Source organism: Electrona antarctica (genome assembly GCF_951216825.1).
Source record: "Electrona antarctica genome assembly, chromosome: 2".
Taxonomy (NCBI): domain Eukaryota; kingdom Metazoa; phylum Chordata; class Actinopteri; order Myctophiformes; family Myctophidae; genus Electrona; species Electrona antarctica.
Window position 1 is genome coordinate 10,156,151 of NC_136807.1, and position 19,281 is coordinate 10,175,431.

General features: G+C 43.1%; 2 protein-coding genes across 2 annotated transcripts; one reads left to right on the forward strand and one right to left on the reverse strand.

The window, feature by feature from the left end:
* Nucleotides 1–1,012: 1,012 nt before the first annotated feature.
* On the forward strand, nt 1,013–2,086 carry LOC306931946 (kelch domain-containing protein 3-like; the record flags this gene model as incomplete). Its single annotated transcript, XM_079513650.1, has 1 exon — nt 1,013–2,086. The coding sequence occupies one exon, from the start codon at nt 1,013–1,015 to the stop codon at nt 2,084–2,086; it is 1,074 nt and encodes a 357-aa protein (XP_079369776.1).
* Nucleotides 2,087–10,233: 8,147 nt separating this feature from the next.
* On the reverse strand, nt 10,234–16,564 carry tnnc1b (troponin C type 1b (slow)). The gene is made up of 6 exons (XM_079528196.1): nt 16,443–16,564; nt 14,519–14,549; nt 13,496–13,642; nt 12,364–12,478; nt 11,850–11,986; nt 10,234–10,698 (listed from the first exon to the last, which is right to left on the reverse strand). The coding sequence occupies exons 1-6, from the start codon at nt 16,464–16,466 to the stop codon at nt 10,667–10,669; spliced, it is 486 nt and encodes a 161-aa protein (XP_079384322.1). The 5' UTR covers nt 16,467–16,564; the 3' UTR covers nt 10,234–10,666.
* Between the last annotated feature and the right edge of the window lie 2,717 nt (nt 16,565–19,281).

Below are 19,281 nucleotides of genomic sequence, written 5' to 3' on the forward strand. Positions count from 1 at the left end.
TTGGCTGCCATATGACGTCACGGTGGAGATTGCTTAAAGGACAAGTAAGTAAAAGATGAGTGTTGTTTTTTCATTTGCTGCTTTCTTTTGTTTTAGTGATTTTAGCTATTTTTTACAGGGGGGCGGGGGAATTCAAACATGGGGCTAAATATGTATTTATTTTACAAAATGTTATAGCGATTTTTTATTTTTATTATTTACTATAGTCCTACTAGACCCCAGGAAATTACATCTGGCCACAAAAGATCACAGGATCTACTGAATGTGAAGGAGGTGACAAACTGACATGTTGAGCCATACAACACAGTATGACAGCCCTTTCACATACAGTAGATCCTGTGATCATTTGTGGTCAGATGTAATTTCCTTGGGTCTAGTAGGACTATAGTAAATAATAAAGAAAAAATCACACCCGTGTGAACTGAGTGGTGCAAGGTCTGATCAGCTGACATTACGTCACTGACGTAATGTCAGTGACCATAGTAACCATGCTCACCTGTGCACGGACACGTAGGTGTACAGGTACACAAACATACAGACAAAGCTGGTTGTTGGAGTGGTTTGCACCACTCAAAAAAATTGCTATAACATTTTGTAAAATAATACATATTTAGCCCCCTGTTTGAATGCCCCCTCCCCCTGTCAAAAAATAGCTAAAAATCATTAAAACGAAAGAAAGCAGCAAATGAAAACAACCTAAAACATGAACCTTGGTTGAAAAAAACTAATGTTGTCCTTTAAAGCAAACATTAAAAGGTCCATGGCTGCCACATGACATCACACACAAAAGCAGACGTTGAAGGGAATAGCAACCCTCAAAAAGTGTGGGAGATTCTCTGCTATCTCAATTTGAGAGATCAGCAGGCGTCGGCTTCCCTGATTGGCCAACTCAACCCATTGGCTTCCTGGAATGGCCATGCATGCATTGCGTGACGTTTGTGCTACTGTTCCCATATAAGTTGTAGCACGAACATTACACACATTATGACCATTTTCTGGTCTGGTCTGTGAAATGTTACGCTGGATAGTGCATCTGAAAGGAGGACCAAAGAGAGCCGATCTTGTTGCTGTGGCAGTCGGGCACAAGGAGTACTCGTTTGGAGGGTACTACTGTCCATGGGAGAAATCCCTGTATATGTTCAACATGGGTCAGATTGAGGTGCATGTCTTCAACGTAGTGTCTTTGCGCTGGATGAAGTTGCCCCCAGTGATAACTAGAAACGCAAACCATCCCCTTGAGGTTCCAGTCATGCGCTTGGGTCACACAGCTATGCTGATAGAGGATATCATCTACATCTGGGGAGGGGAAACTTCCATAGATGTATGCTGCAACGTGCTTTATGCATTCGATGTCAACACCCACCGATGGTCCAAGCCCATGATTTCGGGAACTGTTCCAGGGGCGAGGCGTGACCACTCAGCGTGTGTCCTGGGGAAGGTCATGTATATCTTTGGAGGATTCAATGATCTTACTGGATACACTAATGACATCTACAATTTGGACACCACATCCATGGTCTGGTCTTTAATTAATCCCAGAGGTTCAACACCTGTTTCATCACGTCACTCTGCCACCATCATTGGGGAAAAGATGTTTGTATTCGGGGGCAGAGGGGACCGGGACGAGGACTACTACAACATCAGAGTGTTTGACACAGAGACCAACTGTTGGTTTTCCAAGCATTCTGCACAGCTACTTCCAGAAGGACGCATGTGTCATTCAGCCTTTGCCTACAATGAAGAGCTGTACATATTTGGTGGCTACAACTTTCTTCCTTATTCTTACTCACGGAAATTAAACGCACTGTGGAAATTCAATCCCGAGACCTTCTCCTGGAAGAAGGTTGAGCCCAAGGGGAAAGGGCCATTTTCATGGCAGTCTAGTATATGCTGTTGCAGAGTGGGAGATCATATCCTCTTTGGAGGATACTCACGTGATGACCTGTACATCTTAGACTTAAGTCCTAGTCTGAAGACATTATGCAAGCTAGCGGTTATTCAGTACGGTCTTGAGCAGTGGGAACTCCCACATGACATCAGGTGGGAACTGGCAGCCATGACTTCCAACAGCAACAGAAGAAAATAGATCACAATGGCAGAGAACAAGTTCCAGGCAATGGAACCGAAGACAGGGAAAGACAAGATCTCCGCCCTTCATTCAGATTGGAAAGAAAGCAGAGTAATGTGCTCAGTAATACCCACCGAGAACTAGGCAGCATCATACAGGAAAAGAGAACTCTGCTACCAACTGAACAGTGTTAGGGCAGATATGGGCAGAAAATGAAATGTCTAAGATCTCTAAGACTAGAATCTTTGATCTGCATCAGGAGTGAATGTAGAAACAAAGAGCTTCGTACGAAAGAATCAACAGTTATGGAAGAGCACTTCAGGAAACAGATGTTTGTAAAGGAGAAGACTACAAAGGTGGAGACCTTTGTATTTTTGTATGTTTTTTTTTATTGCTCCTCTCATGTTTGAGGTAATAATAAAGTGAACAGTAGTTTAGATATAGAATCAGAAGAGCCAGCTCTCACTTGTAACACCCCTTACTTTCATCATAGTTTGTACAGAACACAGGGAATAGGCTACAATAGTGTGACAGTGAATGCTGCATGAGATCAATCCTGTTTAAGCAAATGCAGTAACTCTCCCACCCCAAGGACATAGACAACCAGTTAACCTCTGGTGTTTTCTTAGCCAGGAATTCTATCACATCTCCAGCAATCATGTTTGACAGCCAATGTTTGTCCATGCATGTGTTTTATGTGAATTCCCATCCATCCATCGTCAATCGCTTTTCTGGAATCGGGTCTCGGGGGCAACAGTTCCAGCAGAGAGCTCCAGACTTCCCTATTCTGAGAAACGTTATCAACTTCCTCCTGGGGGATCCTGATGCATCCCAAGGCCAGTGTGGATCCTCCCATCTAGTCTTTGGTCTGCCAGGGGGTCTCCTCCCAGTGGGATGTGCAGCGAGGACGTCCCTATAGGGAGATGCTCAGGAGACAGGAAAACACTGACGTTACCAGATTTGGAGCGACGCCCCTCTGTTATAGGTTAAGCGAAATACAAGGAAGTGGTCTTCCTATGCCAAATTTTCCAACGGGCTTCCCGGCTGGGTACCGGCTACTCGCAGATGACTGAACTTCTCACCCAATCTGAGAGGCCGGCCACATGTCTGAGAACCCATTTCAGCTGCTTGTATCCGCAATCTTATTCTTTTGGTCATGACCCACACTTGATGCCCATTATGTGAAATCTGAAAAGGTGTGTGAAGATATAATATGTGAATTTGACCATTTTCATCCCTTTTTGATCACCTGGTGCTACAAGCGGGGGCTAGGCTAACTGTGGACACTACTAATTAGTCCTTAGGCCGGGTGAGATATCGTTGCCCTAAAAAGGGCAACGATATGTGGTATAATTTTGTTCATCTGACATCCAGGAGTGCTAAATTGTGTGCAGAAGGGCAGCTGAATATGATTTTAGGGGTATAATCTGATTATGCAAAACCATATAATTCATTGTTATCTAAACTCAATTTAAAAATTATTCACTTTTATGCACATTTCTGATGTTTGTACCATGGATGGGCATGACCAACATCATAATAGAACAACATACATGCTATTATACTTCTTGTAGCCATACCGGGCCAATCCATTAGTCCTTAGGCCAGAGGCCTTATCGGATATCGTTGCCATAAAAAGGGACAAAGCGACAATGTGATTTTTGTATTGCTTTGCTACATGTCTGTAGTTTATGAAATGATGTGATAGCAATGTCAAAAGGGCAGCTGATTACTTGTTTTTGTCCCTTATATCTGATATATGATGAAAAAATGGTTATAGTTATAGTGAAAGGCATAACTCAACGACTAATGGGCCGATTTGGATGATTCTGACATCAAAGTATACATTTTCTGGGGTGCTGAGTTGGTTTAAGAGGTGACTGAAGCAATTCAAGTTCAGAGTTCATGTGTCAAAGGTCAATGTCAAGGTAATTTTGGATCCAAAATGTCCTATAATACTACACAGTCTTGGATTGGTTTTGATCACATTTTCTCCTGTCTACCTCTGATTCGGAAGCCGTATATTAACGTTGCACAGGTTGTGGAAGAGCGCCCTCTATCGTAAACACTGAAAACACCAAATTACGTTTATAGATGTCAATGGCTGTATTGAACTATGGAACCTCTTCCTCATCAGAACTGTCCTGTTCAACTGTAGGCATTGAATCTTCCTCCTTGGTTTGTACAGTTCTGGAGTTTGCAGAGGTCTGTACATCTCAAACCATTGCTGAGACAACTGCAGTTAGGAAGCTTGCATACTTGTGCACATTTACAGGCCAAAAACTCAAGGACTACATCTGGTGCAGGGGCTGTGCGCATCCACTGAATTGCTAACTCTCCACCATCAACAGTTGTCCATCCACTCTGTATGGGATCTGGTGCAGATGGGTGAGTCTGCAGAGAGCATCTCCATATTCTAGTCTGGTAATTGGCACGGAGGGCATGGAGAAATAGACATTCTCTACATGGTGGGAGTTGACTGGAACAACTCCCCTCTCCTGGCACAGAAACGATGGTAGCGGATCTCGTTCACGTCACTGGAGGTGACCAGCAGCTACAAGTGAACTGCTGCAGTCGGTCAAAGAGCTCTGTTGAAACATCCCAAGTCTGGCCAAGTTGTTTGAATGTCTCTTGAAAATCAGGGTTTTTCTTCAATAACCTCAGTGCATTCAGATTTCCATGACCAGCAAAGGCACTCACAATGTCACATCCTGTAAATATGTGACAGACTCTCACAGAGGTTCTCTCCAAAACCAAGGCCACAAACCGTGTGCGGTTTTGTGTAGCACACTTCTGATAGATAGGACAAGGGATATGTTTTTGGAATGCTAAACAGAGAACCATTTCAACAGTATCTCCAGAAGTAACATAATACAGCGTGTGTGTGTGTGTGTGTGTGTGTGTGTGTGTGTGTGTGTGTGTGTGTGTGTGTGTGTGTGTGTGTGTGTGTGTGTGTGTGTGTGTGTGTGTGTGTGTGTGTGTGTGTGTGTGTACAACCTTGAATTCCGCGATGAAAAACGTGCATCGTCGCGTTTTGGCCTTTCTAGCGATGAAAAACGCGCATGGTCTATGCGCGTTGGTCCATACTATAGTATGGTCCATACTATAGTATGATACTATAGTATGGTCCATACTATAGTATGATACTATAGTATGGTCCATACTATAGAATGATACTATAGTATGGTCCATACTATAGTATCATACTATAGTATGGACCATACTATAGTATGGACTATAGTATGGACCATACTATAGTATGGACTATAGTATGGACCATATTATAGTATCATTCTATAGTATGGACCATACTATAGTATGGACCATACTATAGTATCATACTTTTTCATCGCTAGAAATGCCAAAACGCGATGGTGCGCGTTTTTCATCGCTAGAAATGCCATAGTATGGACCATACTAGTATGGTCCATCGCATTTCTAGCGATGAAAAACGCGCACCATCGCGTTTTGGCATTTCTAGCGATGAAAAACGCGCATCATCGCGTTTTGGCATTTCTTCCAATGAAAAACGCACATCATCGCGTTTTGGCATTTCTACCGATGAAAAACGCGCACCATCGCGTTTTGGCATTTCTAGCGATGAAAAACGCGTATCATCGCGTTTTGGCTTTTCTAGCGATGAAAAACACGCATCATCGCGTTTTGGCATTTCTAGCGATGAAAAACGCGCACCATCGCGTTTTGGCATTTCTAGCGATGAAAACGAGCACCATCGCGTTTTGGCATTTCTAGCGATGAAAAACGCGCATCATCGTGTTTTGGCATTTCTAGCGATGAAAATTGCGCACCATCGCGTTTTGGCATTTCTAGCGATGAAAAACGCGCACCATCGCGTTTTGGCATTTCTAGCGATGAAAAACGCGCACCATCGCGTTTTGGCATTTCTAGCGATGAAAAACGCACACCATCGCGTTTTGGCATTTCTAGCGATGAAAAACGTGCATCATCGCGTTTTGGCATTTCTAGCGATGAAAAACGTGCACCATCGCGTTTTGGCATTTCTAGCGATGAAAAACGCGCATCATCGCGTTTTGGCATTTCTAGCGATGAAAAACGCGCATCATCGCGTTTTGGCATTTCTAGCGATGAAAAACGCGCATCATCGCGTTTTGGCATTTCTAGCGATGAAAAACGCGCATCATCGCGTTTTGGCATTTCTAGCGATGAAAAACGCGCATCATCGCGTTTTGGCATTTCTAGCGATGAAAAACGCGCATCATCGCGTTTTGGCATTTCTAGCGATGAAAAACGTGCACCATCGCGTTTTGGCATTTCTAGCGATGAAAAACGCGCATCATCGCGTTTTGGCATTTCTAGCGATGAAAAACGCGCATCATGGCGTTTTGGCATTTCTAGCGATGAAAAACGCGCATCATCGCGTTTTGGCATTTCTAGCGATGAAAAACGCGCATCATCGCGTTTTGGCATTTCTAGCGATGAAAAACGCGCATCATCGCGTTTTGGCATTTCTAGCGATGAAAAACGCGCATCATCGCGTTTTGGCATTTCTAGCGATGAAAAACGTGCACCATCGCGTTTTGGCATTTCTAGCGATGTAAAACGCGCACCATCGCGTTTTGGCATTTCTAGCGATGAAAAACGCTCACCATCGCGTTTTGGCATTTCTAGCGATGAAAAACGCGCACCATCGCGTTTTGGCATTTCTAGCGATGAAAAACGCGCACCATCGCGTTTTGGCATTTCTAGCGATGAAAAACGCGCACCATCGCGTTTTGGCATTTCTAGCGATGGATAACGCGCACCATCGCGTTTTGGCATTTCTAGCGATGAAAAACGCACACCATTGCGTTTTGGCATTTCTAGCGATGAAAAACGCTCACCATCGCGTTTTGGCATTTCTAGCGATGAAAAACGCGCACCATCGCGTTTTGGCATTTCTAGCGATGAAAAACCCGCACCATCGCGTTTTGGCATTTCTAGCGATGAAAAACGCGCATCATCGCGTTTTGTCATTTCTAGCGATGAAAAACGTGCACCATCGCGTTTTGGCATTTCTAGCGATGAAAAACGCGCATCATCGCGTTTTGTCATTTCTAGCGATGAAAAACGTGCACCATCGCGTTTTGGCATTTCTAGCGATGGATAACGCGCACCATCGCGGTTTGGCATTTCTAGCGATGAAAAACGCACACCATTGCGTTTTGGCATTTCTAGCGATGAAAAACGCTCACCATCGCGTTTTGGCATTTCTAGCGATGAAAAACGCGCACCATCGCGTTTTGGCATTTCTAGCGATGAAAAACCCGCACCATCGCGTTTTGGCATTTCTAGCGATGAAAAACGCGCATCATCGCGTTTTGTCATTTCTAGCGATGAAAAACGTGCACCATCGCGTTTTGGCATTTCTAGCGATGAAAAACGCGCATCATCGCGTTTTGGCATTTCTAGCGATGAAAAACGCGCACCATCGCGTTTTGGCTTTTCTAGCGTTTTGGCTTTTCTACTATAGTATGGACCATACTATAGTATGGTCCATACTATAGTATACTATAGTATGGACTATAGTATGTGTGTGTGTGTGTGTGTGTGTGTGTGTGTGTGTGTGTGTGTGTGTGTGTGTGTGTGTGTGTACAACCTTGAATTTGAGAGTTCCTGACTCTTCAAAGTAATGTCTAAATGGTTTCTACATCCTCATAAACCCATAAAAAGACGTATCACTCATGATTCTATGATGTTTAATTCAGAAGTTTAAGATGTACCCTGTTTCAGAGAGGCAGGTATTGTGGATTTTCCCGGTATGGCTACAAGTTGTCTGTTGTTCTATTATGATGTTGTACCATGGATGCCCATCCATGGTACAAACATCAGAAATGTGCATAAAAGTGAATAATTTTGGAGTTTAGATAACAATGAATTATATGGTTTTGCATAATCAGATTATACCCCTAAAATCATATTCAGCTGCCCTTCTGAAACTGCTATCACACAGTTTAGCACTCCTGGATGTCAGACGAACAAAATGATACCACATATGTCTTGTCCCTTTTTAGGGCAACGATATCCGATAATAAGGCCTCTGGCCTAAGGACTAAATGCTGTGTGGACCTGGCAGCCTTGGATAAATTATGCACCATTTACCATTTATCCTACTCGCAGTTGACTACCAACATCTCAGCCTGCCAGTGATGTCTGCTGCCTGCAAGAGGATCTGCGGCATAACTTTTCCTCAGCTACCACACAGGTAAAGCACATATTGTGATCTGTTTGCTCCTCAGTCTCGTTTCATCTGTCGTATGTCCTTAGACCTTGCAGCAAGCTAGTCCAGCGTGTCATTGTCTAGGTCAATTAAGCCACGGTCACCATTCGGTGGCCAGTATATGGGGCAGCTGGTCAGCACGTGTTCCACAGTCTGTAGTGGATCCCCACATTCACAGGCACTGTCTGTGAGACCAATCTTTTTACAGTCTATGGTGAGAACCCACTTCTGCATTGCTGCACCAAAACGTCACACACCTGTCATCAGGCGGTTGAGGGTTGTTCACTCCTTGCGGGCGATGTGCTTGCCAGGAACATCTGTGGAATCCTCGATGTAGTGGTGAAGCCTGGATGGTTCTGCTGCCTTCCACTGGTCCCTCCATCTTGCCCTCACCCAGGAAGTCTTGGAGGTGTCAGATGGTGTTGTGCGGAGCAGTTCCTGGGCCTGTGTGGCAAAGGGGCGCCGTGACTTGAGGCGCATGTACTGTGGTGTCTCCGTGACGACCTTGTGCCCAACTGTGCCTTCCGAGCGAGGACCAGCGTGGCTGCTTCTCGTCTGACCTCTGCTGGGGCGATTCCAGTGAGGACTGGCAGTTGGTTGATTGGAGCGGCTCGTAGGCATGTCGCTGGGGACGAGACTGTTCCAGTGTTGCCATGTAAGATAAGCAACTTTTGCCTGTTATTCTGTGACGTCCCTATTAAATATTGGTTGTTGCAGGATCTTTTTTACCTTGTTTCTAAAAGTGTAGTTCTTAGTGTAGGTCTTATTTGGGTTTGCTTCCTTTAAGTGGTTCTCAAACATTTTCATGTCAAGGACCCCCCAAATTAATACTCTGTGTACTTGTGTGACCCCCATCTGAAAATATTTTGTGTCAGGGACCCACATACAGGATTTGTGTATTTAAAATGTTTCAAGTATTCCAAATATCTCAATTATTTTTAGATATTAGAAAATAGCAGATCTACAAGCTTGTCGTAGATCTGGTGGTAAAAGTGGTAAAAAACTATGCTATATTAACTCATTTTGTTTTGTGTGTGATCAAGCAGACTAGTAGCTTGTTGTCATAGACATGGAGTCGGACGCTTGTTTCTCTTGCAAAATCACACTGGTCTGTTCCATCGTCTGTTCCATCTTCCTCAAGCAGATGCTGAGGGAGAAACAACTATGGCCCATCAGAACTAAACCGGGCCTCTTCCACCCCAGGGCCTTGGGTACAGTTCGGATAATCCATTGTCCGTCACATAGCAGTTATCAAAGGCCTAATGTTCCACTACTCAGGTGCTCTGCTGTTGTCAAGGACGTAAACACCTGGGAACATAATTCCTCCATTGTTGCTATGTGTGTGACATCAAGCAACAACAGCAATGAAGTAGGCTTGCACCCCATTTGCTTCACATTCAAACAGTCTCAAATGGCTGCCACAAGAATGTCTCTTTCTTGGCAGTAAATATTACAGACATTCAAAAGTAACTAAACATATCAATGTATTGTTGAAGTAAATGGAAGGATATAAATGATACATCCCATAATCCCATCGACTCTTTGTTATTGCCATAAAAGGCACAAAAGGCTGCACAATTTACACATAGGCAGAGGCTCAAATCACATAGCACGACAACAGGGTGAAAGAGAGAGGGAGACACCATCCTACCACACTGGATTTGTTATAAAGAATAAAATATACATACATATGTACTGGTATGTATACTGTATCTGCCTTCGGACATTTATCTTTCCTTTCCCATTCCCAACAATATACAGAAATACATGGCATATTTTGGACATAGTTCGAATGGTGATTACTCATGATTAATTCATTTTTAAGATGTGATTAATCTGATAAAACATTGTAATCGTTTGACAGCCCTATTAAAAATATAACAAACAATTATTGTTTCTGTGAATTCGGAAAAAAACCCACAAGATATCATATCGAAAATCTTTATTTATTGAAAATATACAGTGTTTTGTCAAAATGTGACATGTTTCTTCAGCTATCATAATCAGACCTTAAGAAATTTGCAGTCCATTAATTGACTCAGAGAATAGAATTGACAGTGTTGTTATATGACTACAGCGTGCGTGTGGGTGCATGGGTGTGTGGGTGCGTGCCCCCGCAAGCATGCATGTGTGTTTGAGAACAGAAATCAGCTTTTCATCCCATCAATACATTTTTGAGTCAATTCACACATTGCACTTGTGTGTGTGTGCATGTCCGCGCAACTATAAATCTAAACAGGAGGTGGGGCTGTTTGATTTATTTATTTTTCTTCTTGTTGAGGGAATGACATGAGGTGGTTTTCCAGCCAATAGATGTTATGGTGTTGATGTAGGAGCCATCCAGGTCCCCAGGGCCATCCTTATTCAACACCCTTCATGAACTCCAAGAACTCTGTAGGAAAAGTGCAATATGAGCTGCGTTAGGTCAGTTACAACGGGACGCCCTTAAGCGCAGAGCCTCGGTTTCGATGGGCGCTGATGGGACGCTTGTTTTACAGCGCCGGCTACTACCGAACGACAACCTACCTCAAACCCTAACCATAACCGCAAGTACAGAGCAGTGCATCCCTCACCAAACTTGATCCGGTCGTTTTAACGGACCCCTCACCAATTAACCTTAATCCGGTCGTTTTAACGGACCCCTCACCAAACTTAATCCGGTCGCCTGTAAAACAAGCGCCCCCTCAGTGACCATCGACTCCCAGGCTCTGCGTAAAAGGTCATCCCCAGTTACAACAGTATTCCTTAGAATAGATGGTAATGGGCTATATATGCACACACGCCATTTTGGAAAGAACTTGGGGCCCCTTCCCTACTTCCTTCACAGGCGTTACCGATGATACTAATGAAGGCTCTGTTCCATTCTCGTCAAATGGAGTCAGGGTGCTGCTATTGTGCGTGTTAGCTCACTGGAAACACTCTGCTACACCAGTGGGTCTCAAAGTGTGCTTGAGTGGGTTCCAAATGGCCCTGTATGGGACTCTGAGAGTGGACCAGTAAGGGTCGATTTGGTTCCATGTATACACTCTCAGAGTTATGGGGGGGTCCTTGAAATTAAAAGGTTTGAGAACCACTGCACACTAAATGGAACAGAGCCTTAATTAGTATCATCGGTAACACCTGGGGAAGCAGCCCATAAGTAGGAAGAGTTATTCTGTGTGCATATAGCCCATTGTAGAGTTGTTGAGTGTGATGTGTGAAATCTTACCATCTTTCATGATGCTAAAAGGAAGCAACGTAGCTTAGCAATTATACGGTAAGGTCTATTTTACATTACAAAAATAGGGATGCCATGTTGAAAGTGGTTAATTTAGTTATATACATAATGATGGTATTGTATTCTCAGACGATAGGCTTATCTGATATATCTGAATCACAATTATTATGCAGATATGACTACACTAATACTCATTTGACCACCACCATTGGCTAACCTAAAATTAATACTGCTGCTGATGGACTTGTGTAAACAGCAAATTATCGATGTTCCACATCGCACAAAGCTTTGTGCGGTGTGTCATTGATTGGGCCCCTTGCTCGTACCGTCATAGTCAATTTTGCCGTCGTTGTTTTTGTCTCCGTCCTTCATTAGTTCCTCTATGTCGTCCTCAGTGATGGCCTCTCCGGTGGACTCCAGCATGGCCTTCAGCTCGTCAAGGTCAATGTAACCATCGCCATTCCTTAGCACAACACAGATGAGTCACACACAGGAGGATTGGCTGCTTGAAGTTGCGACCTAGAACGTATTTTTAATTAATAACATTTTAGATTTTAGCAGTGAGCCCAGTGTCCATGACATCAGAGACACTGGGCTCACTAAAATATCTAAAACCACATAGTACACACATAAAGACCCCCAGGGAAGTGTTCTAAATCTTCTAAACGTCATCATCATATATATATTTTTGCAAAAAGGGTGAAGTGTCACTTTAACATGGCAGCCACTGTGTTAAGTGTATACCGTTGGGTGGGCTGCGAACGCTTTCAAGGTTTTCAGGTGGGCCCTGATCCAGACAGGGTTGAGAACCACTGGTGTGGAATGCAAATAGAATCTTACTTGTCAAACATGCGGAACAATTCCGCCAACTCCTCCTCTGATTTCCCTTTGCTCTCCTCTTTCATGCAGCGCACCATCATCACTAGGAACTCATCAAAGTCTACGGTTCCGCTGCCTACAAACATAAACATGACAGTTCTCCATGACCAATGTCATACACAGTAGAGTAGAATGTTCAGTGTAAAGACAGTGGCCTTGTGGTTAGAGTGTCCGCCCTGAAACTTGGAGGTCGGGGTTCGATCCCCGGCAGGGTCATACCAAAGGCTGTAAAAATTTGGCACTCAGGCTCAGCATCAATGGGTTGGATTGGGGGGTCAATTCAACTAATCAAATGATTCCTGAGTGCAGCCTGGCTGCAGCTCACCGCTCCTTGGCTGCGGCTCACCGCTCCAAGAGATGGGTCAAATGCGGAGATCAAATTTCACTGTGGTAATGTGTGTGACAAATCGTACGACTTTGACTTTGTACCAGTGAAACCCTATATACTTCATTGACATGGGTCCCCCAGGGCTCAATCCTGGGCCCTGTCCTTTTTCCATACCGAAAATAGCGTTGCGTTGTGAGCTTTTGCAGAATATGTTCACCTCACATGACCAGAATAAGTTTGTTAGGGTAGTTTTTAAGGTAATACTATGCATGTTATTATGTCAATGTGTTGGCTTACACCTTGTAGAACAATAACAGCAAAACAAATAATAAAATAAACAAAATAAAAGATACATAATAAAACTATATAAAACAAATGCAATTTAAAAAAAAGACCTGCTCACACTCTTGTACTACTTTATGTCTCACCCTTCCTGAGGTATGCCCGATTATATAATTTGGACTTTGACCTTGCCTGTGACATTGAACTTGAACTTGAACTTTTTTGACGCAAATTTGAATAACGTCTTTGGGGCAGCCTACTATGTAAGTTTTCTAATGAGCCCCCCACTGCTAACCCAGTATGGGATGGTCTTGTGGAGGGTAAACACAAAGTCTGTATCTCCTCTGATAGGTGGCCGACCAACCTGTAGAAGTCACTAGATGCATGTCCCTCGATAGAAATACAATACGTTTGTTTCACTAAAACGAAATGGCATTTTTTGATTTGTCTGGTAGACATTTTGTGAATAGCACAGTAATGTACCGTCTTCATCCACCTCATCGATCATCTCCTGCAGCTCCTCAGGGGTGGGGTTTTGCCCCAGCATTCTCATCACCTTCCCCAACTCCTTGGTGCTGATGCATCCGTCCTCCGCATCCTGGATGAAGATGTCAAACGCGGCCTTGAACTCTGCAGAGAGAGAATGGGTAGTAGAACCATGTTTCCCCTTGATGTAAAGAGGTGAGTTAATTAACAAAATGAGCTAACTATCCCAATATGTTTGCCTAATGGTAACAGGTGTTGACACTAATGGTTGTCCGACCGTAGCAAGTAAATAAAACGTTCGGGAAAGTTGAGTTTGCTTTCAGGTTGCCCGATGGGCAAGTGCGTTTGAATGGGAAAGTAACCGTCTTCGTTAAATATTATTGGTTATTCATGAAAGAAGAAATAATGCTACCATTTTACGCTCGTTCAGACTTTCAAAGTGACTGATCGCCACTCGGCAGTTATCGATTGGATTTAACATTAATTTGATTTACAATTTACAATTTAGGCATTTAGCAGACGCTCTTAATCCAGAGCAATTTACATTTAAGCAATAACAAAAGCATGGCATACATCACATATATAAAAAAAAGTAGTTATCATGAATCATGCGTAAACTAAGAACGTAACAGTGGAGTATCTATGTAAACTATACATACTATACTATATTATATATTATATTATGTGTACTATAAAGTGCTATGACTACATAAAATGCAATTCTAGAGCTGTCTACGTAACAAGCTATAAGTCTGTTTAAAATACTATCTAAGTACATAATGTGCTATCTAAGGGGCTAGGCTAGGGAAAGTGCTACGGGCCATGGTGGAGATTTACTTTTACTTTTCAGGGCATGACCTTTGGGCAAGTAGAACTCGACCTGTACTTGCCCGATGGGCAAGTGCCTTAGTGACCTTAGACCTTAGTGTCAACCACATAATATTAATATATTAAATCATACATTATTATAATAATGATTATGATAAATTTGTTATGGACAGTATGTGATGGGTTCCTCACCATTTCTCTGTTCTGTTGTTAAGTTCTCAACCTAAAGAGAATAGAGAGAGATTTCGTGAATGACTGAAACTGGTCAACCTGTCAGTCAGTCAACCTGTCAGTCAGTCAGTCAGTCAGTCAGTCAGTCAGTCAGTCAGTCAGTCAGTTTGTCTGTCTGTCTGTCTGTCAGCTCTCATTCCCTCTCCTTGAACTCTCTTGACCATGACCTCAGTGTCATGTCCACCAAACCACTTCCCAACCTTGCTCAGCCCTTGTCACAGTATGACAGAAATGTCAGGCTGCTTTCTTCACCTACTATTCTCGTCGTGTGGCAGAGTAAGATGGGAGGGTTTGGGAGGCTGGATGGGAGAAGTGGGGGGGTTCTGGCACCAGCATTACTGCTGACCATGACAGCTGTCTCCCCTCTTCTTCCTCTCTTTCTGTCCTTTGTTCTATTGTTGTCAGGCAGAGAAATGCCAGAAATCTTCAACAGTCCATGGAGCGCATCATTTGAGAGACAGCTATGGTATACTGCTCAGATCCATGGTGCAGAATGCTTGTACACCATTACACAACACTCAAATCCTCAGTTTGAACAGAGTATAAAAATGGACCAATACGGGTTATGAGGGCGATCGTTTCTGTCCAATCAAATTAGAAAGTACACACACACACAGTGACTGAAAAGCCTAATATTGGGCTTATTTGTGTGGTGAAAAGAATAGGGGAAAAATAAGGAAAACAAGAAGAAATAAACATATAACCTTATTTGCTGGTTTTGTTTTCCTACAATCTCGAACAATGCTATTAGCATAACAAGATAAAAAAAATCTCTTCTGACAGGCAAGTATTGATAGCAAGAAAGTGTGCACACTCTATAAAAAGCTAGTGTTAAATGACACATGCTCTCAGCATATGACCATTGACTCCCCACGCATGCAGCATTTCGGCATTCATTTGGCACCAATGGTGCTAAGGCTGACTGTAGTTGTATCGCCAACTGTGGTCATGAATTTCAGTTCAGTTTCTTTTTCAGCACACTCAACAAAGTCTTTGTCATGTACATCAGTGCATTTAGATCACATAGAACAAGGCACAACTCAAAGGTCCAATTAAGGCCAGTAATATGGTGTCCAAGATGGGGGGGGGGTAAGAAAAACTGTGTTCATGAAGATCTTTGGATGAGAGGCAGTTGAAGAATATCATTGTTTACTAGAGCTACTGTCACTTCTTCCTAGATCTACCAAAAAAACTACAGTGAAAATAAAGCCATAATAAAGTAAATGTTCACACTGTCGGAGCCGGGTCCTTAACGTCATTGCAATTGCTCCCTCAGCTATGGACAGTAACACCTGTTTCTACTTGGTTTTCCAGGTATTGTACATGCTGGCCTTTGGCTAGCACCCTAATAACAAATGTATACATTTACAGTATGTACAGTATAAGGGGAGTTTCGAGGCATTGTAGGACCGGTGTTAAAGTTAACACGTCCGTCCAGATGGCTTGTTATTTTCACATGTTCCTTTCTGTCTCCGTTAGACCAACAGATACCCATTTGTCAGTGGAAAGATCACCTGATGCCATTCTTCGCAGGAGCTTATAACTACGCCTATATATTCTACTCTACGTGATGAAGGTAACCGCACAAAAAAATCCCAGTGTTACGTTTGAAAAGAGTAATATGGAACCAAAAAGGACCCTTGTGGGTACATTTGGTTCCATTTGTATACTCTGAGTCAATTTAAAAGTAGGCCTAAGTATTTACTATGCAAGCAGGCGTACTCATACACATACTAAAAAACAAACTTTCATCCTTCTTAGAACCACACGTCCATTCTCTAAAACCAAGAAAGTATGAAGAGCTTAATCCTGAAGCCAGTCGAGAAGTAACGCAGCACATCATACATTTTGACAGAACATTAAACTAGATCATGTTTTTACTCACCGCTGCTTTATACACATCATCCATGGCAGCTGGTCTTTTCTCTGTCTCGTACACACACACACGTTTGCCCCCACGAAACTCAGACAGGCATAAAGACTTGTACCAAATACCTGCCACTGACTTTATTGTTGGGAGGGGTGTGTGGGGTGTGAAAAAAAATCATTGTTGGGGGGAGTGTGGCACTAAAATGAAATGCCTGACCACGTCATCGCACTGTTCTCATTAAGAAGCGGGAGAGAGAGAGAGAGATAGAGGGGGGGGGGGGATCTATAAATAGAGGAAGATCAAGGGTCCAACAATAGGGACGGTTTGGCAGCCGCACCTAAATTGGTGACATTGTCTCTTAGCCCAAGCCTCCAGTCCAGAGTGACTGGGAGACCCACCAGAAGCTGGGGTGAGTGGGGTCCACACCAGTCTCGGTTTTCATCTCATCTGGCCATTATGGGCTGACGTCGGAGATGTCTTTATTTGTGAGAATAAGAGCTCAGCTGCCTTTTCCTCCACCAGAAGCACAATAATTAGATTCTTGTCTGACTTTGGTCTGATTTGGGGAAAAACCTGATATATTTTTCTGTAGCAGTTCTGTGTTTGTTGTAATTGACCTGAATCTTCCTCTCTTGGGGAGATTGGTATCTTGATACATCATTATCGTTATATACAAGATTACATTGTTATCGGAGATAAAAAAGCATTGACCTTCGTGTCACTACAGCTAGGACATAAAATGCCTACTTTATTTGAAAGCTGGTGCAATGACAATTAAGTCTACCTTTTGGTGTGTTAACCACTTAGCCACAAAAGATGTAAATAAAACATTTAAAACAAATCCCCCGCTTATAGCCAAGATTGTGATGTCTGGGTTTAGTAGGTTAAACACTGCATATAGAACTACTTGTACTTGTGCCAACTACAATGTCATCACTGACCATGATTCACCATGTCACCCATATCCATTTCATCGTAAATACAGTACATGAGCTCCCTTGAAACAAACTGTTCTACTGTAGATGATAGCATCCGAATTGATGTACTACTATGTTTAGTTTAATTTTCATATTCAATGTGGAAGCAAGTGGACTGCAGCCTAACGGCAAAATTGTCTTTACGACAATAAACACACAGATAAAGCTATTTTAAATACCATGCCCTTGACTGGAAATAGTGGAGTGGGGTAGGGGGTAGTGTGGTTTTGGGTGTGGGTGGGTGGGTGTGGTGGGGGGGGGGGGGGGGGTACTTTAGGAGGGGGTAGGGGGTGATAAATCTTTCCTCTGTAAAGCTAGCACTCTGCCAGGACATCAGACAGCACCTGACATTATCTAGCAGCTGTAGCGTCGGCCGCAGTTCATAGGTCAGAGCTCTGGTTTTGGACCTGGCTGGCATGGAATGGATGGACAAGTAAGGTGCCAATCTATTGGCAAAAGGCCCACAGCGAGCTATAAATTGAAGTTACCTGTAGTCTGTGTCATGGAACTGTTCAGGCAAACAACAGTCTGTCAGTTTTTATGTGACAACGGTGTCACAGTTGTCACACGCACATAGCTAAAAGCTCACAAAGTTCCGCGATGCCGCACGTTGTTAGCTTATATTTTAGAACACTACATGAATCCCTCAAGGGGGGAGAATTAATTCAGGGTGTTACAACAGCACAAATAAAGAAGAGTAAAAAAAGTAAAACGTGCATAATAGACAATAAATATAGTAGGCCTAAGTAGGCAATAAATATAGCAGCCTACTAAACAATACAATTATTGAAAGGTTTTGAAGGTTTTTGCAAATGTATGCCTATAATGACACGCCCAAATTAGGGGCTTTCCGAAGTGGTTAATTCAGGTGACCCAATCACAACACCTGCTGATAACATTTTGTGGGTAGGCAAGATAATTACGCAAGAGTTTCGTGTGTTCCTGGGGGGAAAAAGGTGATGATATTATTCTTAATGGCCTGTTCAGTCTAAAACTGGACAATAAATCTGTAAAACTAGAGCTTTGTAAACTGTGAATTGGAGGATTGTCCGTGTAGAGGAGCTTTTATGTTTAACTGCAAAAGGTAAGATGAGGACAGCTCTTGTGTGTGTAGTCATGTTGCTGCTATGCTGTGCATGCACAGCAGAAGAGCACTGCAGTGGTTCTGAACATTCTCAAAGACTGATTGTGTGACTCATGTCTAAAGAAGCTCCTTATACTTGAACCCTAGCATCACAAGCTGAGTTTGTAGATTTGTGAAGAGAGTTGATGTACAGAGTCAACTCAGGTGATGTTTACAAAGTAAGTATAAAGGGTAAGGGTATAACGAGGTTTTAAATGTACTCAGTAATGAGTAATGGATAGGCCTAATAATAGTTTAATGACTGTGTAAGTTCTGTTCTGCTCCCCTGCAACCACAGCAGGACCACAGGATACAGGACGGGAAGGTCGTAGGTGTGTTGTTGCAATATTTAGTTTGTCTGGGCCGTTCGGACGACATCTTTTTAATTCTCACAAACAGGATGTGGGGATCACAGTGGCATTACGTGGGAAAATAAGATGTAAAATTAGTATTGGGGGGGGTGTGCTAGAAACCAGTCCTCTCCCACTTCCGGAATGGAATTTTGTGTTGAAATGACATACCTTTGTGTACTGCGCGAAAGAAAACTATTACCACACACACACTGTGTGTGTGTGTGCAGGGGTGGGTGTGTATTCGCTTAAGCAGTGTCTCAAAACACTTAAAGAATTTCTCAGGCGTGTGGTCGCCATCCCAATGGTCAGGCTCGGGCACAAAGCAGCCCTTTATGCGAGCAGAGTTGGTATTGGTGACCCGGTGTTTTCCCATCCTTCACTTGAACAGCTACAGTCCGCCA